Source organism: Sapajus apella, unplaced genomic scaffold (genome assembly GCF_009761245.1).
Source record: "Sapajus apella isolate SASKATOON/1434 unplaced genomic scaffold, GSC_monkey_1.0 scaffold69, whole genome shotgun sequence".
Classification (NCBI taxonomy): domain Eukaryota; kingdom Metazoa; phylum Chordata; class Mammalia; order Primates; family Cebidae; genus Sapajus; species Sapajus apella.
In genome coordinates this window covers 11,253,966-11,277,188 of record NW_022437009.1, presented here as the reverse complement: position 1 = coordinate 11,277,188, position 23,223 = coordinate 11,253,966, and the positions used below count along the sequence as shown (strand labels likewise).

The 23,223-nt window shown below is 36.9% G+C and overlaps 1 protein-coding gene across 2 annotated transcripts in view; it reads left to right on the top strand.

Moving 5' to 3' along the window:
- The window catches only part of STXBP3 (syntaxin binding protein 3), a 70,614-nt gene that overhangs the window by 45,982 nt on the left and 1,409 nt on the right, over window positions 1–23,223 (top strand). The window contains exons 12-18 of one of the 2 annotated variants that reach the window (XM_032249905.1): window positions 7,828–7,893; window positions 9,044–9,124; window positions 10,422–10,560; window positions 10,794–10,900; window positions 12,423–12,515; window positions 14,800–14,885; window positions 22,317–22,465. In XM_032249905.1, coding sequence (XP_032105796.1) covers window positions 7,828–7,893; window positions 9,044–9,124; window positions 10,422–10,560; window positions 10,794–10,900; window positions 12,423–12,515; window positions 14,800–14,885; window positions 22,317–22,465 — 721 coding nt within the window. The remainder of the gene's footprint in view (window positions 1–7,827; window positions 7,894–9,043; window positions 9,125–10,421; window positions 10,561–10,793; window positions 10,901–12,422; window positions 12,516–14,799; window positions 14,886–22,316; window positions 22,466–23,223) is intronic. The other variant, XM_032249906.1, reaches the window with a different exon arrangement.

The window sequence follows — 23,223 nt, the reverse complement described above, 5'->3', positions numbered from 1 at the left end:
TGTTGATTTTCACTCTTGTATTTTTATATAGTTGATTTTTACTCAGTTTTATTTCCTTCCTTCAGTTTTCTTTGTTTTAAATCAAGCTTGTCCAACCTATGGCCCACAGGCCACATACAGCCCAGAATGGCTTTGAATGTGGCCCAACACAAATTTGTGAACTTTCTTAAAATATTATGAGATGTTTTTGTGATTTTTTTTAACCTCATCAGCTATTGTTAGTGTATTTTATATGTGATCCAAGACAGTTGTTCTTCCACTGTGGCCCAGGGAATCCGAAAGCTTGGATACCCCTGGTTTAAATTTTTTCTTCTACCTTCTTTGAGTTGGAGCTTTAGAGCATTGATTTCCAACCTTTATTCTTTCCTATTGTATATATTTTATAGTTATTTCCCTCTCAAACTTAGCTGCATCCCAAGAGTTTGGGAATAACTTATTTACATTCAGTTCAAAACATTTTCTAACCTTTATTGTGATTTCTTCTTTGACCAATGTGTTATATAGGAAATGTGTTTTTAAATTTCAAAGCATATGGGAATTTTCTGGTTATCTTCTTGTTACTGAGTGGTAATTTAATTATACAGTGGTCAGAGAATATGCACTATATGACATCAATCTTTTAAAATATGTTAAGACTTGATTTATGGGGCTGGGCATGGTGGCTTATGCTTGTAATCCCAGAGTAATAGTGCCTGTAATCCCAGGCTTATGCCTGTAATCCCTGCCTTTGAGAGGCCAAGGCAGGCAGATCAGATAAAGCCAGGAGTTCAAGACCAGCCTGGCCAACATGGGGAAACCCCATCTCTACTAAAAATACAAAACTTAGCCATGTGTGGTGGCACATACCTGTGGTTCTAGCTACTCAGGAGACTGGGCAAGACTCTGTCTCAAAAAATAATAATAATAATAAGCTTGATTACTGACCTAGCATATGATATATTGGTAAATGCCTTATGTGTACTTGAAGGAAATAAAAATTCTATGCATCAGTTAAATCAAGATAGTTAATCATGTTCAAATCTTCTCTTTCTTTTCTGATTTTTTTTTGATCTGCTTTTTCTGTCAGTTATTAGAAGTGGCATATTAAAAACTCTGATTATGACTGTGAATTAGTCTTTTTCTTTAGTCCTTTCAACTTTCAAAGTTATAGTAACTGATAAAGCTATGTTAAGTTTATTATACATTTAACATAGCTATCTTTTGTTGAATTTAGCCTTTTATAATCATGGTGTCCCTATTATTACTTGCAATATTTCTTGTCTTAATGTCTACTTTGATGTGATTACCACTATACTTTCTTTTTCTGTTACTGTTTACATAGTACATCTTTTCCCATCCTTTACTTTCAACTACCTAGGTCTTGATATTTCAAGTGTGCTTCTTAAAAAAACCTTGCAGTTAGAAATAACTAAGATCAGAGCAGAACTGAAGAAGATAGAGACACAAAAAACCCTTCAAAAAAATCAATAAATCCAGGAGCTGGTTTTTCGAAAAGATCAGCAAAATAGACCACTAGCCAGATTAATAAAAAAGAAAAGAGAGAATAATCAAATAGATGCAATAAAAAACAATAAAGAGGATATCACCACAGATTCCACAGAAATACAAACCATCATCAGAGATTATTACAAACAACTCTATGCACCTTAACTAGTAAACCCGGAAGAAATGGATAAATTCCTGGACACTTGCACCCTCCCAAGCCTAAACCAGCAAGATATCAAAACCCTGAACAGACCAATAACAAGGACAGAAGTTGAGGCAGCAACTAAGAGCCTACCACCCCAAAAAAAGCCCAGGTCCAGATGGGTTCACAGCTGGATTCTACCAGACATACAAAGAGGAGCTGGTACCATTCCTTCTGAAACTATTCCAAACAATCCAAAAAGAGGGAATCCTTCCCAAATCATTTTATGAGACCAACATCATCCTGATACCAAAACCTGGCAGAGACTCAGCAAGAAAATAAAACTTCAGGCCAATATCCATGATGAACATAGATGCAAAAATCTTCAATAAAAAAACTGGCAAACCAATTGCAACAGCACATCAAAAGGCTTATCCACCATAATCAGGTAGGCTTCATCCTGGGGATGCAAGGCTGGTTCAACATACGCAAGTCTGTAAATGTAATTCACCACATAAACAGAACCAAAGACAAAAACCACATGATTATCTCAATTGATGCAGAGAAGGCCTTTGACAAAATTCAACAGCCTTTATCCTAAAAACCCTCAATAAACTAGGTATTCGTGGAACATATCTCAAAATAATAAAAGCTATTTATGACAAACCAACAGCCAATATCATACTGAATGGGCAAAAACTGGAAGCATTCCCTTTGAAATCTGGAACTAGACAAGGATTCCCTCTGTCACCACTCCTATTCAATATAGTATTGAAAGTTCTAGCCAGAGCAATCAGGCAAGAAAAATAAAGGGTATTCAATTAGGAAAGGAGGGAGTCAAATTGTCTCTATTTGCAGATGACATGATTGTATATTTAGAAGACCCCATCATCTCAGCCCAAAATCTGAAATTGATAAGCCACTTCAGCAAACTCTCAGGATACAAAATCAATGTGTAAAAATCACAAGCATTCCTATACACCAACAACAGACTTAAAGAGAGCCAAATCAAGAACGAACTGCCATTCACAATTGCTACCAAGAGAATAAAATACCTAGGAATACAACTAACAAGGACTGTAAAGGACCTCTTCAAGGAGAACTACAAACCACTGCTCAATGAAATAAGAGAGGACACAAACAGATGGAGAAACATTCCATGCTCATGGTTAGGAAGAAGCAATATCTTGAAAATGGCCATACTGCCCAAAATAATTTACAGATTGAATGCTATCCCCATCAAGCTACCAATGACCTTCTTCACAGAACTGGAAAAAACCACCTCAAACTTCATATGGAACCAAAAGAGAGCCTGCATAGCCAAGTCAATTATAAGCAAAAAGAAGAAAGCTGGAGGCATCACACTACCAGACTTCAAACTATACGACAAGGCTACAGTATTCAAAACAGGCATGGTACTGGTACCAAAACAGAGATATAGACCAATGGAACAGAACAGAAGCCTTGGAGGCAACACCACACATCTACAACCATCTGATCTTTGACAAACCTGACAAAAACAAGCAATGGGGAAAGGATTCCCTGTTTAATAAATGGTGTTGGGAAAACTGGCTAACGATGTGCAGAAAGCAGAAACTGGACACTTTCCTGACACCTTACACTAAAATTAACTCCAGATGGATTAAAGACTTAAACATAAGACCTAACACCATAAAAACCCTAGAAGAAAATCTAGGCAAAACCATTTAGGACATAAGCATAGGCAAGGACTACATGCCCAAAACACCAAAAGCATTGGCAACAAAAGCCAAAATAGACAAATGGGACCTAATCAAACTCCACAGCTTCTGCACAGCAAAAGAAACAGTCATTAGAGTGAATTGGCAACCAGCAGAATGGGAAAAAATTTTTGCAATCTACCCATTTGACAAAGGGCTAATATCCAGAATCTACAAAGAACTAAAACAGGTTTACAAGAAAAAAACAAGCCCATTCAAAAGTGGGCAAAGGATATGAACAGACACTTTACAAAAGAAGACATACATGAGGCCAACAAACATGAAAAAAATGCTCATCATCACTGGTCATTAGAGAAATGCAAATCAAAACTACATTGAAATACCATCTCACGCCAGTTAGAATGGCAATCATTAAAAAATCTGGAGACAACAGATGCTGGAGAGGATGTGGAGAAATAGGAACACTTTTACATTGTTGGTGGGAGTGAAATTAGTTCAACCATTGTGTAAGACAGTGTGGTGATTCCTCAAGGACCTAGAAATAGAAATTCCATTTGACCTAGCAATCCCATTACTGGATATATAGCCAAAGGATTATAAATCGTTCTACTGTAAGGACACGTGCACACGAATGTTCATTGCAGCACTGTTTACAATAGCAAAGACCTGGAAGCAACTCAAATGCCGATCAATGATAGACTGGACAGGGAAAATGTGGCACATATACACCATGGAATACTATGCAGCCATCAAAAATGATGAGTTTGTGTCCTTTGTAGGGACATGGATGAACCTGGAAACCATCATTCTCAGCAAACTGACACAAGAACAGATAGTCCAACACCACATGTTCTCACTCATAGGTGGGTGTTGAACAGTGAGAACACATGGACACAGGGAGGGGAGCATCACACACTGGGGTCTGTCAAGGGAAAATAGGGGAGGGTCAGTGGGGGGTGGGGAGTTGGGGAGAGATAGCATGGGGAGAAATGCCAGATATAGTTGATGGAGAGGAAGGCAGCAAATCACACTGCCATGTGTGTACCTATGCAACAATCTTGCATGTTCTTCACATGTACCCTGCAACCTAAAATGCAATTAAAAAAAAAATTAAGCTAGAAAACAAGCCATGTGTAATTCTTAGTAAAAAAAAAATATATGTTTTATTGAAGTGCTCCATTGTTTTAAAAAATTAAAAATTTCAGATCCTTAACAATTTACCAAAATAGTATCATTAAAACATACTTTTATTTGTTTAAAAAAAAAGCTTGTAGTTGAATTTTGTTTTTTTTATTCAGCTCAAAAATCTTTTAATTAGAATGCTTATTTACTTCATATATATTTCATGTAATAAGTATATATACAGTTAAATTTATATCTAGTATCTTGTTTTCATTTTTTATATTCTATTTTTTTCCTTTATCAAGTCTTTTTTTTTTAATAAATTCCGTTTCATCTCCAATATAAACATTTTTGTTTTGCGTTATAGTCCTTCCTTTAGTTATTATACTGGAAATTTAAAAATGTATTTTTACCCTAGCTTAATAGTATAATTTTATCATTTCCTGAATAATTCAGGAATCTTATAATAGTCTAACTTCATTTATCCCCATTCTCTTTTGTGCTGCTGTTTCATGTATTTTACTTCAACATGTGTTATAAACTCAAGATGTTATTTTGTTTAGAAAAAAATAAAAAGATGTTATTTTGTTCTAAACACTAGGTAGACTTTTATATTACCCACACATTTATACAATCTGGTACTGTTTATTTCTTACTGTTCTTCAGTTTCTCCAACTGGGTAGATTGAATTATCCCAGCTTTCTTTTTGTTGAGGACATCTTTGTTTTGCAATTTTTTCTAAGATACTTTTGCTGAATTTAGAATTCAAAGTTGGCCTTTTTTTTTTTTTTTTTTTTTTTTTTTTTTTCCTTTCAGCAATTTAAAGGTTTCAATGTATCACCTCTGGCTACCATAATTTCTGCTAAAAAAAAAAAAAAAAAAAAAAAGAAAGGCAGCTGTTAAGTATTATTGTTTTCTTGAAGATAAAATGTGTTCATAATATTTTCTCTATATCTTTGGTTTTTAGCAATTTGACCATGATATGCCTTACTATAATGTGGTTTGCTTGGTATTTATCCTCCATGGGATTTGCTGAGCTTCTTGAGTCACTAGGTTGATAACTTTCATTATGTTTGTAAAATTCTTGGTCATTATCTCTTCACATCTTGATTTTGTCCCATTCTCTCTCTTTTCTCTTTCTGGGACCCCAGTCAACATGTTTTTTAGCTCTCTTGGCTGTATGCTATATCTCTTACATTTTGTTCTCTTTTCTTTTTTTTTTTTTTTAACCTCTCTGCATTGCAATTGAATGTTCTCTATTGACCTGACTTTGAGTACCCTACTTCTGTCTTCTGTAGTATTCAGTCTATTAACCCATTCATTGTATGCTTTTCAAAATTTAGGTATAAAGTAAAATTTCCCCTTTATAGTATACAATTCTATGAGTTTTGACAAATGTATGCTCTCATATAACCACCACAATCAAAATATAGAATAATGTCATCACCCCCCTAAAATGTCCTCATGTCCCTTTGCAGATAACCTCTTAACTCAGTCCCCATCCCCTGACAACTACTAATCTGTTTTCTGACCCTGTAGTTCTGTCTTTTCCAGAATGTCCAATGAATCAGATAATACACCATGGCTCTTTTCATTTAGCATAATGCATTTGAGATTCATTCATGTTGCACGCAAGAGTAGTTTCATTACTTTTTGTTGCTGAGTAATATTCCATATTATGCATGTACCACAATTTGCTTCTCATTTCAGAACATTTGAGTTTTTCCAACTTGTTGGCAATTATGTATAAAGCTACTGTAAACATTCAGCTTTTTATTGTCAGCATTCATGTCAATGAGCAAATGTTATCATTTGCTTGGGAGGATACTTAAGAGTGGGATTACAGGATTAATAATAAATGTTATGTTTAAGTTTATAAGAAACTTTCAAACTATTTTTCCAAAATGGCTGTACTGTTTTACAGTCCCACTAGCAATGTATGAAAGTCATTCATTGAACTTTTAGCTTAGTCTTATATTTAACTCTAGGACATTCACTGGATTTTTTAAAAATGAATTCTAATTTTCTGTTAAAACACTCCATCTTTTGATCCATGTAGTCCATCTTTTCCTCTGTTTCCACTTTAACATAAATATGTTATTTTGAACTCTTTGTCTGCCAACTCCATCTTAGGTCTACTTCTTGGTGAATTTCTTTGTTTTTACATTTTGAGGTTTTCTTTTCTTAGCTTTTTTATTGATACATAATAAATGTACATATTTATGAGGCATGTAATATGTTTATACATGCATTCAGTGTGTAATGATCAAATCAGGGTATTTACAATACCCATCACCTTGAACATTTATTATTTCTTTATGTTGAGGACATTTCTAATCTTCTCCTTTAGCTATTTTGAAATATGTATTAACTATAGTCATTGTTGTGCTATCAAACACTGGAACTATTCGCTATCTTGGGTCTACTTTTATTGGCTGTTCTTGAGTAACAATTATTTTCCTGTTTCACCTATTAATGTTTTATTGTGCTAGACATGGGGGATGATACATTGCAGAGGTTCTAGATGATGCTCTGTCTACAGAGAATGTTGAGTTTTGTTCCGGCAGGCAGTTAAGTTGCTGAGGAATAATCATGATTCTGTTGTAACTTCATGTTAGACAATGTTATGGTAAGTTTATTTCACTTTTGCTCTTAGTCCTAAGGCATAGTCCCAGGACTGAATGTTTAAGATGTTCACTTAGGTCACTTTACTTTGTCTGGATCAGGGGATGCTAGTATTTTCTTAGCACTAAGACCCTTTTGAAGTCTCTGTGTCCAACATTTAGCCACCCAGAAGTTGTTCTCTATTACACTTTTGAGGGTTATGCCCTATACATGTACAGCTTAGGGATCCAGGGACAATCTCTGTAGACATTTTTGGGTTATCTTCTATCTAGCTCCTTTCTCTCTAGCACCCTTCTTCCCAAAATCTACCTCACAGCCCCAAGGTCTTACCTCCTCTTTTTTTTTTTTTTTTTTCCACCCAGAGAGATAACTTCTCTCTACTTGGAACTCTATTTCCTTTCAGTGGTGTTTGGAAAACATCTTCAGGGGAAAGGCAGGGTGAGTGCAGGGATCACCTTTGGTGCTTTCCTTCACTCAGCTGTCTCAGCTGTGAGCTATTTTTATCCATTACTTGAAAGCTGTTGTTTTATTTATGTGTCTAACCTTATTTATTTGTGGAGGGAGGGTAAGGTTGATATCAGCTACATTATTGTGAGTGAAACTGGAAGTCTCCTGAATATTTCTTTTAAAAAATTATCAAATATTCCATAAATTCACCAGATTTGATAATTTGTGAAACTCTAGGATTTCAAAGTTGTAATATAGAATAACTGAATCATAGGTTTGCCTAAAAAAATGTTTGATTTTTCATAGACATCACTGAGTGCTCTTACCCAGCTGATGAAAAAGATGCCCCATTTCCGTAAACAGATTACTAAGGTAAGCAGTATTGCATAAGAGGTGCCTAATTAGTTTTAGTTTATATTCAGTTCTATAGTTCAGTTTAGCAGTGGGTTTCATGGAATACTTGGTGTTAGTTGTCCTCTAAAATCTTACTGTAGGTCTGAGAAATATCCCATATATCTAAGCTTCATAACTTCTCTACCTATATAATCTAGAGTTATCTGACTCCAGCTTAAACTTTTCTATATCTTTGTCTTGAATAGCCTAACAGTAATATTTCTCAACGTTATAAGAAATTCAGCACTAGATTGACTAGTGGATGTTATTCTACGTGTTTCTTTAAAGTAATAGTTACATATTAGTAGATTTAAGAGCATTTAAGCTCTTTAGTCAGGTGAACTATTTTTTTGTTCCTTACAAATAACAGAATAATCTTAACATTTTTGTCATGTTGTACCCTAGTCAACCAATGAATTTTGTGTGTGTTAAAATACTTGAAACATTTAGAAAGATAAAGAGAATATTATAATACAACTTGATTCTGATAAACTTAACTTCTGGGCATTTTTCTCACTTTATTTTTCATTACTCTCAAACTCAACACAAATTCAACACTTCCATCCCATTTATGCTCTCTGTTGATTGTCCCCTGTTATATTAGTCTATTCTTACATTGATATATGGAAATGACTAGGTAATTTATAAAAGAAAGAGTTCTAATTGACTCACAGTTCTTCATGGCTGGGCAGGCCTCAGGAAACTTACAGTCACAGTGGAATCCAGGCATCTTCTTCACAAAGCCACGGGAGGGAGAAGTGCAAGCAGGGAAAATGACAGATGCTTATAAAACCATCGGATCTCATGAGAACTCATTTACTATTATGAGAACAGCATGGGGGAAATCACTCCCATCATCCAAACATTTTCCATCAGGTCCCTCCCACAGCACATGGGGATTATGGAAACTACAATTCAAGATGAGATTTGGGTGGAGACATACCCAAACCATATCACCTGTAGATCACATTGTCATTTACTTCCTTTCTTGAGTTGTCCCTTTGCTTACATGTTATCTTCATTCACCTCAGCCCATACTTACTTTCAGGCCTGTCTCAAAAGTTTAATATTACTAGTTGCACAAAAGTCATTAAAATGCTTTAAATGATTGATTTCTTCTGTTTTTCAGCAAGTTGTTCATCTTAACTTAGCAGAAGATTGCATGAATAAGTTCAAGCTTAATATAGAAAAGCTCTGCAAAACTGAACAGGTATGTGCAGAGTGAGAAATGTCTATGTTCATCATAAATTTCCAGGGTAAACTTGGTTTTTACGGAATCACAGACCCTCTCTTAGCAGGGAACCCACATAGGCAGTATTTAATATGTCATTCCCCACTAACATTAACAAGTGGCTGTAGAGTATCTTAGTAAACAGTCCCTCCTAATATGTTGTATATTTTTTGTTAAGGAATGATTTAAATTTTGGGAGCATTATTTCAGGGTAGCATTGTTGGCAGGACTTTCTCGGTACAGCATTTAATGTAGCATCCTGCAGAGCTCATTTTACAAGAGGCCTTTTATATCATGCCTTAATTGTTTCAACCATTGCTCCTAATAGAAGCAGAATACAAGCTGCATGTAATTTTAAATTTTCTAATAGCCATATTACAAAGGTAAAAAGTGCAATTAATTTTACTAATAAGTTGGGTGCAGCGGTGTGTGCGCATAGTCCCTGCTACTCAGGAGGCTGAAGCAGGAGGATTCCTTGAGCCCAAGAGTTTCAGGGCAGCCTGGGCAAGACCCTGTCTCTTAAAAAAAAAAAAAAAAAAAAAAAAAGATTTGACAGCCTTATGTATTCAAAATATTATTTCAACATATAATCAATATAAAAAGTTAATTAGATATTTTGCATTATATTACTTCAAGTCTTCTGATATTCTGTACCTGCAGCACATCTTAATTCAGACTGATCCCATTTTAAGTGCTCAGTAGTCATATGTGACTAGTGGCTACTATACTCTATAGCACAGGTTTAGATTAATGATTTTTGTCTTCTCTGATTTATTTTTTGGCCTTTTGTATTTTGTACAAACAGTAGTTTACAAGTGATGTTTATATTTTCTTTTGTAATGTCATCAGTGTCCCATTAAAATTTGACAAGATTTAATAATAGATTTTGTTTGTTTTTTTGATTTTGATTTTTGTTTCTGTTTTGAGATGGAGTTTCATTCTTGTCACCCAGGCTGGAGTGCAGTGGCCCCATCTCGGCTCACTGCAACCTCCACCTCCTGGGTTCAAACAATTCTCCAGCCCCAGCCTCCTGAGTAGCTGGGATTACAGGCCCCTGCCACCACACCCAGCTAATTTTTTATATTTTTAGTAGGGACAGGGTTTCACCATGTTGGCCAGGCTGGTCTTGAACTTCTGACCTCAGATGATCCACCTGCCTTGGCTTCCCAAAGTTCTGGGATTACGGGCATGAGCCACCCATGCCCGTCCAGTAATAGATGTTTTTAAGAAATGAATTTTGATTATAGATCATGGACAATATTTTATTTTCATTAAGGATCTGGCACTTGGAACTGATGCAGAAGGACAGAAGGTGAAAGATTCCATGCGAGTACTCCTTCCAGTTCTACTCAACAAAAATCATGATAATTGTGATAAAATAAGAGCAATCCTACTTTATATCTTCAGTATTAATGGTAATGGAGATAATCCCTTTTTAATAAGTGTTTTACTATTGATCATAAAAGAATCCTTAAAAACTGAAAGATAGTTGCCGAACTTGGTTAAGATAAATAAAAGGGAAAATATGAAATTTAGAGAAGACTAAAGGAGATATAAATTAACTGTTTCGTATGGGTACTACCTAAAACCCCCAAATTATTTTGGTAGTAATTATGTGATTATGTACCCATATTTTTACCTATTCAAGGAACTACAGAAGAAAATTTGGACAGGTTGATCCAGAATGTAAAGATAGAAAATGAGAGTGACATGATTCGTAACTGGAGTTACCTTGGTGTTCCCATTGTTCCCCAAGTAAGAAGTCTTATGTTGTGTGTATACTTCACGTATATGTATGTATGGTTGTTTACATTAACTATGTTTTTTATGTGAACAGTATTCTTAAGTTCACTGTATAGATTTTGAATAAGCAATTAAAAATTTTGTTTTCTTTTCCACATGTAATTTGGGCAAATATCAGCTTTCTAGTGAATTTATTTTATGGCTTCTATCATAATTTACTATTTATACTTTTGTCTTTATGATTCATTTATAGTAGTTGTCATATTTTAGTTAAACGTGTAACCTTTATAATTTGGCAGAGAAACTAAGTATATATTCTCTTGATTAAAAAAATTTAGGCTCACTAGGTATGGTGGTTCACACCTGTAATCACAACACTTTGGGAGAGGCTGAGGCAGGAGGATTGCTTGAGCCCAGGAGTTTGAGACCAGCCTGGGCATCATAGTGAGACCTTGCCTCTACAAAAAGCAAAAAACATAGCCAGTTGTGGTGGTATGTACCTGTAGTCCCAGCTACTCAGGAGGCTGATGTGGGAGGATCACATAAGCCCAGGAGGTCGAGGCTGTAGTGAGCCGAAATCATACCACTCTACTCCAGCCCAAAGCAAGACTCTGTCTCTTTAAAATAAATACATAAATTTTAAAAATTAAAAAAAAAAAGACCAGTCACAGTGGCTCACACCTGTAATCCCAGCACCTGGGGAGGCCAAGGCAAGTGGATCACAAGATTAGGAGTTTGAGACCATCCTGACTAACATGGTGAAACCCCATCTCTGCTAAAAATAACAAAAATTAACTAAGTGTGGTGGCAGACACCTGTAATCCCAGATACTCAGGCAGCTGTGGCAGGAGAATCACTTGAACCCAGGAGGCGGAGGTTGCAGTGAGCTGAGATCACGCCATTGCACCCCACCCTGGGGGACAGAGCAAGACTCTGTCTCAAAAAAAAAAAAATTTGAAAGAACTCTATTTAGAATCTCACTCTATACCATCAATTTTCTTTTCTTTTCTTTTTTTTTTGAGACAGAGGGTAGCCTAGGCTGGAGTACAGTGATGTGATCCCAACTCACTGCAACCTCTGCCTCCTGGGTTCAGGTGGTTCTCCTGCCTTAGCCTTTTGAGTAGCTGGCATTACAGGTGCCTGCCATCCACCTGGCTAATTTTTGTATTTTTAGTAGAGATGGGGTTTTACCATGTTGGCCAGATTGGCCTTGAACTCCTGACCTCGGCTTCCCCAAGTGCTAGGATTACAGACGTGAGCCACCACACCTGGCCCCATCAAGTTTATATTTTTATTTTAATAAACATATTTTCTGATAGGATTATAAATACATTTTAGCATTAAAGCGCAAAATACTGTTCAGTGGAATGTGACCACACTTACTCAGATTTTTTTAACTAGGCATCCCCACTCTTAGTTTTAAATCATATAGAATATAGTATTTGCTGGTAAATTAAGTATCTTTGTTAGGAAACAAGAGTATTATATTTGAATAGAATTACTAGTTTTTAATTTTTTTCTCTAATTGTGTTAGTCTCAACAAGGCAAACCATTAAGAAAGGATCGGTCTGCAGAAGAAACTTTTCAGCTCTCTCGATGGACACCTTTTATCAAAGATATTATGGAGGTAAAAAAATCATTAAATATTTTCTTCTACCTGAGTGCCCTCTTTAGCGTATTCTTTACTTTTTGTAATTTATGTCAATTTGAGCATATGTATTGGGCAGGAGGTTTTCTGCAGTGTTTGGAGGCTTCACAAAAAAAGCCTGTATCTGGGGTAAAGAGAGGAGACAAAATTCTTGAAGATTCCTTCCTTTCTTTTTTTTTTTTTTGAAACAGTTTCGCCTTTGTTGCCCAGGCTGGATTGCAATGGCACAATCTCAGCTCACTGCAACCTCCACCTCCCAGGTTCAAGTGATTCTCTTTCCTCAGCCTCCTGAGTAGGTGGGACTACACCAGTACACCCGGCTAATTTTTGTATTTTTAGTAGAGACAGGGTTTCACTATGTTGGCCAGGCTGGTCTTGAACTCCTGACCTTGTGATCCACCCGCCTCGGCCTCTCAAAGTGCTGGGATTACAGGTGTGAGCCACCACACCCAGCCAAAGATTATTTTCTTAAAGACCTCAGACAAACTCATACCACAGACTGTTTCAAAACAAATAGATTTTAAAAAGCACATACATGCTTAATGAAAAATACTGCTTTATATTAAGTAACTACATGTGACATAAATATAATTAATTTATTTGATTGGAAAGGTCAACAAAATAACATTTGTATGTGGACTACTCTTAGAAAGTGTTAAATGCCAATATTCTTGGAAATGTATTTGGATTAAAATGTAAACCTCATTATAGTTTTCTGTCAGATGAATCATGTCTTTAATACTGTTTATGCCTAGAGAAGATTATTCAATTATAGGAAATTATAAAATGAGCTAATTTTAAAATTACCTTATGAGCTTAATAAAATCATGACACTGATTCTTCAGTCATGATCATATAGTTCCATTTATTCCCCTTTTCCTTCGACTTAAACCCCACTTTATACTTTCCTTTGGGAGCTAATTTTGTACAGTGCATAACTATGATTTTTGTTTTGCTTGGCTAACTTTATGTCATTCACACATGCTTAAACACATAGGAAAAATCTAAAGAATTTAGACTTTATTTTCTTTTTTTTTTTTTTGAGATGGAGTTTCGCTCTTGTTACCCAGGCTGGAGTGCAATGGCGTGATCTCGGCTCACCGCAACCTCCTCCTGGGTTCAGGCAATTCTCCTGCCTCAGCCTCCTGAGTAGCTGGGACTACAGACACGCGCCACCATGCCCAGCTAATTTTTTGTAGTTTTTAGTAGAGACGGGGTTTCACCATGTTGACCAGGATGGCCTCGATCTCTTGACCTCGTGATCCACCCGCCTCAGCCTCCCAAAGTGCTGGGATTACAGGCTTGAGCCACCGTGTCCGGCTAGACTTTATTTTCTATAAGGATTTTTTTTTTCCTTTCTCACAGGATGATGTAGAACTAAGTAGTTTCTCATGGATAGTTTTTGTTAAACATATTCCTAATCAGTTTACCATGGCTCGTAATTTGTAAAATAAGAATTGACTTTCTTGAACCCCTGAACAAGAATGTGCATGTTAAATTCAGAAAGTACACATTTGGATCCATGACAGTCTTAGGCTTTTAGACTTTCTCCTGAAACTTGATTTCCTCCCTTCTTGCAGTCTTACTGAAATGTTCTTGGATGCTGAGTACTTTGTGCCCACTCCTTGTGCCCACTTGTTAATACTGTTTGTACTACCATGCTGTAAAGCAGTGGTCGCCATACTTTTCAATTCATGAACACCTAAGCATAAAAAATGTGAGCATCAACCTATTTATTTATAAGTTATGCACTACTATACTAAAAAAATATAATCTATATACGGTATATTAATACATATACATATATTATAAAATCTAACGCTGAAAAGAGGGAAATTTTTTAAGAATAAAATGAAAAGGAAACCTTCCCATATCCTATTGGATTGTCTTGAGTACCCCTAGGCCATAGCAGTAGCTATGAAGGGCAAAGCTTTAGAGGTATGTCAGGACTGGAATGATGATTAGAAACCCCTGGCACTGTAGAACTAAAGGCCCTGATAAGGTACCTGGAATCCTTATAACAGCATCAGAACCCTGCAAATGAAGAAAAGGAGTCATGCAGCAAATACTGGTTTAATAAGTAAATGATTTCATTAATTTTTGAAGCAAATAAGATTTGTGAGTTTCAAAGAAAAGGCTAATCTTATTTTACTAAATATTTATGTCTAATGTTCCTCAATTTCAAATGCAAGTTTTGACCTTTATGCAAAAGAGTCCTGCAATTTACAATTTTCTTGATGGAATTAACTCTTTCCTTCCCTAGGATGCTATTGATAATAGATTAGATTCAAAAGAATGGCCATATTGTTCCCAGTATCCAGCAGTATGGAATGGTTCAGGAGCTGTAAGGTAAAATTTATAAGTGAAAATCAATGAAATTTTCATTCTACAGACTAATAATTTAAAATGGTACACAGGTACTCACATTTGGCAACTTTCTTTGAAGCATACAGTCCTGTATTTTTTCTTTAACTTGTTTTAAATGAATCTAGATAAGCAATATGAAAATGTAACTTTATTATAAAAAATATTTTCGTGAAACTAGAGGTATTCCCTTCCCCGCCTACTCTTCCTTCTCACATAGCAGAGACCTTAATCCTTTTCAGTAACTTTTTTGTGTTGAAGTATTTGAAACATTTAGAAAGATGTAGAGAATGTTACAATGTTCTACTCAGTGTCTAGCTTATCAACTAAATCATTATAATTCAAGCTTCCTGTATATCACACTCTGGTTTTATTATTCTCCCTTTCTTTTCTGTCCTGAATTTGGTGTTTATTGCCTGTATGTCTTTATACTTTTTCTATATATGTTTGTATCTTAAACAACGTCTTGAGTTATCTCTTGCAGGATTTTCTCTTACTCTTTGACTTTCCGCCGTTTAACTGTGTTGTGTCTACGTGTAGTTCGCTTTGTGTTTATTCTACCTCAGGATTGTTGAGTTTCTTAGATCTGCAAGTTAATAATTTTCCTCAAATTTGGGATGTTTTCAAGCATTACTTTTTTAAAAATTTTTTCTGCCCCTTTCTCTCTCCTTCTGAAACTCCTGTTACACGTAAGTTGGAGGATTTGACATTGTCCTGTGAGTTACTGAGGCTCTCTTTTCTTTCATCTTTTTTAAATTTGTTACTGTACTTTTCACATCTAGAATTTCCATTTGAGTTATTTTTCATTTCCATTTCTGACTGTTGAGATTCCCTGTTAACTTGTTAGCATATTTTTTATTTTAATTCTTTCAACATATTTGTAACTGCTTGGAAGTCCCTAACATCTTAGTCTACTCAGGGTTAATTCCTATTGAATGTTTTTTGCCCCAAATGTGAGTCACACACTCCTGTTTCTTTGCATATCTCATTTTTGGCTGAAAAATTGACCTTTTAGATAATGTATTATAGCAACTCCAATTGTCTTAGTAATTTGTGTGGACTTAAACTATGGAATCTTTCTCTCTTGCTCTCTTGTAGTCACTGGTGTCCTTGTTTAATTTTTTTTAATTTTAATTTTTGTATCTTAGCTTCTAGTGGTTGCCCCTATGTCTGTGTAGTTTAGACATCAGTCAGTTTCTGTTCATACATTTCAAGCCTGTATGAATTCCATCCTCTGCAGATCAAGCTGAGTGTGGGTTAGAGATTGCATTCCAAAATACGCCGTTCTTAAGTCTCCCTCCTTTAAAAAAATTTTTTTTTTTAAATAGAGGTAGGGCCTTGCTCTGTTGCCCACACTGGAGTGCAGGAGTGCAGTGGCATGATCGTAGCCTACTATAACCTCCTACTCATGGGCTCAGGTGAACCTCCCACCTCAGCTTCCCTGGTAACTAGGGTTCCAAGTATGTGCCACCACACCCAGCTAATTTTTTAAATGTCTTGTAGAGGTAGGGCCTTACTATGTTGCCCAGGCTCATCTTGAACTCCTGGGCTCAAGCGACCTTCCTGCCTCAGCCTCCCAAAGCACTGGGATTATCTGTGTGAGACACTGCACCTGGCCCCGCTTTTTTCCCTTTTCTTTCCCCTGGACTTTCTCAGGCTTTCCCCCACACATGCCTAGTTTAGCAGTCAACTAATAATGTGTAGAGAGCTTATCTTTTCTTTCTTTGGCTTCTTACTTCTGGGATTTCCTTATTAAATTTCTGCCTGGCCCGGTGCAGTGGCTCACATCTCTAATCCCAGCACTTTGTGAGGCCGAGGCAGGCAGATCACAGGAGTTCAAGACCAGCCTGACCAACATGGTAAAACCCTGTCTCTAGCAAAAGTACAAACATTAGTGGGGTATAGCAGCATGCGCCTGTAATCCCAGCTACTCAAGAGGCTGAGGCAAGAGAATCGCTTGAACCCAGGAGGCAGAGGTGCAGTGAGCTGAGATTGCACCACTGTACCCCAGCCTGTGCGACAGAGCAAGACTCCATCTCAAAAAAATAAATAAACCAATATTGACTGCCCATTTTAAGTTGAGACCACACTTGGCAAAGCTGCAGGATTTTGCACTCCCCTCACTGCCCCACTTTGAATCAAGTCTTACACCACTGGCAGTAAAGCTATTAATTTTTCTCTGACTGAGCTGGGAGAGCAGTGAGGGTTAGATGCAGCCCAGGCTAGAAGGTTGCATATTCACCACCACCGTTCTACCAGATACGTCAGCAGACATTCGAGACTAAATGCTTCTCAATTTGTTGTCTGCCTGTGGTTTCCAGTTAATCTGAAATGTTTTGTTTTGTTTTGTTTTGTTTTCCCCCACAATTTTATCCAGGGATACATTTGTTTTCTTAGAGGGGAATCGTCTGACCACCTTATTCTGCCATGACTACAAGTGTTTTCTGTATTATGTTTTTAAACTTAATATGGTGTCATACTGTGTGTCCTGCAGCCTGCTTTTTTGTTTCCCTTACATTATGTTTGTGAAATTTATCCCAGACTGATACATGCATAAATTTTCACTGCTAGTTTGTGTATACTTAATATGAGTATAGCAACTTATTCATCTGTTTTCCACATGATAGAAATTCAGGCTCTCTCAAAACTGGCATTATTACAAACAGTATGCAGTGAACATTCTTATACCTTTATATGTATCTGGGTGTTTAGGGCGCTTCCCTTGGACTGAGGTCTTTTCTTTAGTTTTGTTCTATTTTTTCCTTTCTACAAAAGGTTTGGTGATTATGTTATCTATTTTTATTCTTGTAGCAGTTTATTTCTACACATATTTGACTCAACAAAGTCTAAGATTAATTAGTATCTCTGCCCTCCTCTTGAACAATACAAGAACCTTAGACCAACTGGATATAAACCATGCACCCCTTAAATATTACAATACTTCATTTTGTTCACTTTATATCTTCTCCCCTCCCAATTTAATAGGCAGCATTATTGGTTTTTTTAAATTCAGTTGTATGTGCATGTGAACCTGTTAAATTTCCCACCACTCCTTTTGTGTGGGCTCAGTTTCTTTCTTTCTGAAGTGTATCCTTTCATGTGAGTCTGTTGGTGGTAGTCTTTTTTTTAGATTTTCTTTGTTTTTTATTTTTTCCAAGACAGAATCTTGCTCTGTCGCCCAGGCCAGAATGCAGTGGCGCAGTCCCGGCTCACTGCAACCTCTGCCTCCTGAGTTCAAGCAATTTTCATGCCTCAGCCTCATACATAGCTAGGATTACAGGCGCGTGCCACCACACCCAGCTAGTTTTTGTATTTTTAGTAGAGACAGGGTTTCACCGTGTTGGCCAGGCTGGTCTCGAACTCCTGACCTCATGATCTACCTCCCTCAGCCTCCCAAAGTGCTGGGATTACAGGCGTGCGCTACCATCCCAGACAGTGGTGGTAGTCTTCATAGTTTCATTCATCTCTTCATTTGGTTGTTTTTAGCCACCTATGAATTTCTAAGAGCTGAGGTATGTTCACTCAACACGTGTAGAAAATATTCTGCAGTTTCCAAGGTTCTACTTTAGTTCTTGGGAAGGTAGAGGGGTTGTGTTTTCTGTCAGTCTTCTTGTACCTGTGTGCATAATAAGCCTTTTTTCTCTGGTTGTTTTTTGTTGTTGCTTCTGTATATTCCCTGTGCTGTGTACATCTGAGGATTTTTTTTTTTCTTTCTTTGGGATAAATTTATGTTTCCTGAATTTGAGGATTCATATCTTTCATAAATTCTTCAAATATTGCCACTTCTGTAGTCTTGGTTTTGTTGGAACATCTTATTCTGTCATAATGTCTCCCAATCTCTTACACTTTTTTATTTCTTCTGCTTGTGTTTCACTCTAGAAATTTTTCTTCAGATTTAGTTTTCAGTTCTTTAGTTCTCCCTTACACTTTGTCTCATCTGCTGTATAAGCTGTTTTTTCTTTTTCTATTTTCAGTGACTTTATTTTTCCATTTTAGAAGTTATCACATTTCTTTTTTAAATATGCTTGGACTTTTTGTTGTTTCTTATTTTGTCATGCTTCTATTCTACTTTATTGTCCATTGTCATTTTAAACAACCTAATTTGTAGTCTGTATCTAATAATTTCACTATTTTACACTCTTTGGGTTCAATTCTGCTGCCTTTTATTTCTGCAGACTCATAGTTACTTATTTCCATATATGTTTTGTAATTTTGAATGCTGAGTTTATTTTGCTAGCCAGCATTGAGAACAGGTGCCTTCAGACAGGTTTGTGGTGTGCTCTTGCCAGATTAGAGGTTTTTTTCTTTTTTGTGTTAATTTCTCAGTTTGGGGTTCCTCAGACCGTGAAGATAGTATAATTAACACCTAAGACTCTCATGAGACAGTCATGTGGCTAAATTACCAGGTGAGAAGCTTCCTTGCATCTCCCCTTGCCTTTGAGGGTGTCCTGACCTTATGCAGGGTGTCAGCTCCCAATCTCTATCTTGCACAATACCCAGGGCTTGCCCCTTGTTTGCTAAGATTGGAAAATACTCCACAAGGCAGATCAAGCCTCAACTCAGTTTATTATTCTAATATTTAGCTTCCTTTTTACCCACAGCACCTGGAGATTTCTCTGACTTGTTTATTCTCAGCTATGATTTAAAAACATATTTGCTCTTATTTTAATCAGTGCTCCTTGGTGCTGTTTAGAGGGAAGGTTTCAGGATCTAGGGATTTAATTATTATCTTTATATCTCTTCAGCTATGATTTAAAAACATATTTGCTCTTATTTTAATCAGTGCTCCTTGGTGCTATTTAGAGGGAAGGTTTCAGGATCTAGGGATTTAATTATTATCTTTATATCTCTCAGTCTTCACTTGTATGTGAAACAAATTAAATATAATCCCATTGCTCTAAAATTGCTATTGAGCAGCTTAGAAATAGAATTGTTTTCAGCAGTGTTGTCTCCTTTTCTTTTGCCTTCTTTATTTCTCTCTGTTGATAAAGTTTTTAAGCCAAAATTATGTTTTTACTACATTCTTGACTTTGTGTGGGAACAAGAGTGTGTCTTGTTCCTGTTTCATCTTTCAAAAGGAAAAGAAAATTTTAATTTTAATTAAAAAAAATTTTTTTCCTGTTCACTACCTCATTCTTTAAGGTGGTTGAAGCGATCATCTGAAAGGCTAGGTTAAGAACATTATTAGGCCGGGCGTGGTGGCTGACACCTGTAATCCCAGCACTTTGGGAGGTCAAGGCAGGTGAATCACAAGGTCAAGGGATCGAGACCATCCTGGCCAACATGGTGAAACCCCGTCTCTACTAAAATACAAAAATTAGCTGGACATGGTGGTGCGTGCCTGTAGTCCCAGCTACTCAGGAGGCTGAGGCAGGAGAATTGCTTGAACCCAGGAGGCGGAGATTGCAGTGAGCCAAGATTGCGCCACTGCACTCCAGCCTGGCGCCTAGTTACAAGAGCGAGACTGTCTCAATAAAAAAGAAAAGAACCTTATTAAAAGTTTGATGGGGCTGGATGCAGTGGTATACACCTGTAAGTCCAGCTACTTGAGGCCGAGGTGGGAGGATCGCTTGAGCCTAAGAGTTCGAGGCTGTAGTGCCCTGTGATGGTGCTGGTCAACAGCCGCTGCACTGTAGCCTAGGCAACATAGCAGGACCCCATCTCTTAAAAAAAACAAAAATTTGCTATGAGATCCTATATTGCAAGACTTTGTAGGTCATCCAGAACAGTAGCTCTCAAAGTAGGTTACAAAGTGAACCATTGGGTACTTATTTTTACCTAAACAATAAGAAATTAAGCTTTACTGATATATTCTAGTACATATAGGTCATTTATACATTAATATATATTTGTTTGTAAATGCATGTGTTTATTTTGAAATATTTACTTTTCAAAAAAAAGCTAATAACTTTTACCAGTGGAACCTGTGAACAACAAAAGTAATTCCTATGCTCTAGAGCAGTGCTAGCCAGTAGAACTTTCTGCAGTGATAGACCCATTCTGTGTTAGCACTGTATATGACAGCCAATAGCCACATGTGGCTATTGGGTACTGGATATATGGCTGGTGTGGATGAATAACTGGATTTCTTATTTTATTTAATTTTAACTAATTTAAATTTAAATAGCCTCATGTGGCTAGTGGCCACTATATGGGAGTCTGGAAATCTAGAGCAATCTGGAGGAGGAATGGTAAAAAGTAATCACTACTATTTATTGATTGTTATTACCCGTCACCAGATTCCCTACTTAGTATGTTCTCTACGTTGTTTCATTTAATCCTTGTAACAACCTTTGAGGTTTTTGTTTGTTTGTTTTCCCCCCTTTTTTTAATTGCATTTTAGGTTTTGGGGTACATGTGAAGAACATGCAAGATTGTTGCATAGGTACACACATGGCAGTGTGATTTGCTGCCTTCCTCCCCATCACCTATATCTGGCATTTCTCCCCATGCTCTCTCTCCCCTACTCCCCACTCCCCACTTTCCCTCCCCTATTTCCACCCTACAGACCCCAGTGTGTGATGCTTCCCTCCCTGTGTCCATGTGTTCTCATTGTTCAGCACTCACCTATGAGTGAGAACATGTGGTGTTTGATTTTCTCTTCTTGTGTCAGTTTACTGAGAATGATGGTTTCCAGGTTCATCCATGTCCCTACAGAGGACATAAACTCATCGTTTTTGATGGCTGCATAATATTCCATGGTGTATATGTGCCACATTTTTCCTGTCCAGTGTATCATCAATGGGCATTTCGGTTGGCTCCAGGTCTTTGCTATTGTAAACAGTGCTGCAATGAACATTCGTGTGCATGTGTCCTTATAGTAGAACGATTTATAATCCTTTGGATATATACCCAGTAATGGGATTGCTGGGTCCTTTGAGGTTTAGAGGAGAAGTTAAGTTACTTGCTGAAAGTCATACTGAATCAAAAACAAGCAGAATACAAATCAAAACCCAGGTCTAATTCTTAACAGCCAACCTCCTACCATCATAAGTTCCTGAATTCCGTTCCAGCAGGGAACAACCAAATACCACATCAGCTTCCAAAGTAATACTTGCCCCTTTCCTCTTCTTGTCTTCAAAACTTTATCAGTGCCACTCTGTACTTTTTTTTTAATTGCAAGAAGTTGCAGACTTCTCACGTATATTATTTATTATGAAATAATAAGAGAGGGTGTTAGCTCTACTCTATAGGTTAAAATGCCAAACCAGATTATGCGTGATTTGTTAAAACTGTTTTTGAAATGTGGCTGTCTTGCTTAACTCTTGGTGTTCTAGTCATACTATGGTTAAGTCATTTCCTTAAAAATCAGTGTAATTGGTAGCAAGTTTGGTTGAGTTAGGCTTTTTAAGTCTACAAGCATTACGGCTTTGGAAATGTTTATAACATGTTTACTTTTTTAAAATTACTTTTTAGTGCTCGCCAGAAACCCAGAGCTAATTATTTAGAAGACCGAAGAAACGGGTCAAAGCTGATTGTTTTTGTAATTGGAGGGATTACATACTCTGAAATGCGTTGTGCTTATGAAGTTTCTCAGGCACATAAATCCTGTGAAGTTATTATTGGTAAGATTTTTCTGTTTTAAATACAAACTCTAAATGCAAAAATACACATGTAAAATGTTACCTTGCATTATACATTTGAGACAAAATTTAATGCAAAAAACATTGTTAACCTTAGAATGTGTTTTATCTGACGTATTGGGGTTTTTTCCTGGTTAACTTTTTGATAGTTTTATTTTTAAATATGCTTATTTGATGCAGAGGAGCTTGCTCCTTTAAAATAGTATGTTCTGTACATTTGCTTAACCATTAAATAGATTTTTATGCACAAATACATTTCTACTTCAAATGTATTTTCAAGTTTTTGTGGATATGGACATGACATTGGCAAGGCCTGTGTGGAATTCAGTTTTAAGAATTTCAGGCCAGGCTAGTGACTCATGCCTGTAATCCCAGCACTTTGGGAAGCCAAGGCAGAAGGATCACTTAAGGTCAGGAGTTTGAAAGCAGCCTGGGTAATAAAGCAAAACCCAGGCTGGGCGCGGTGGCTCACGCTTGTAATCCCAGCACTTTGGGAGGCCGAGGCGGGTGGATCACGAGGTCAAGAGATCGAGACCATCCTGGTCAACATGGTGAAACCCCGTCTCTACTAAAACTACAAAACATTAGCTGGGCATGGTGGTGCGTGCCTGTAATCCCAGCTACTGAGGAGGCTGAGGCAGGAGAATTGCCTGAACCCAGGAGGCGGAGGTTGCGGTGAGCCGAGATCGCGCCATTGCACTCCAGCCTGGGTAACAAGAGCGAAACTCCGTCTCCAAAAA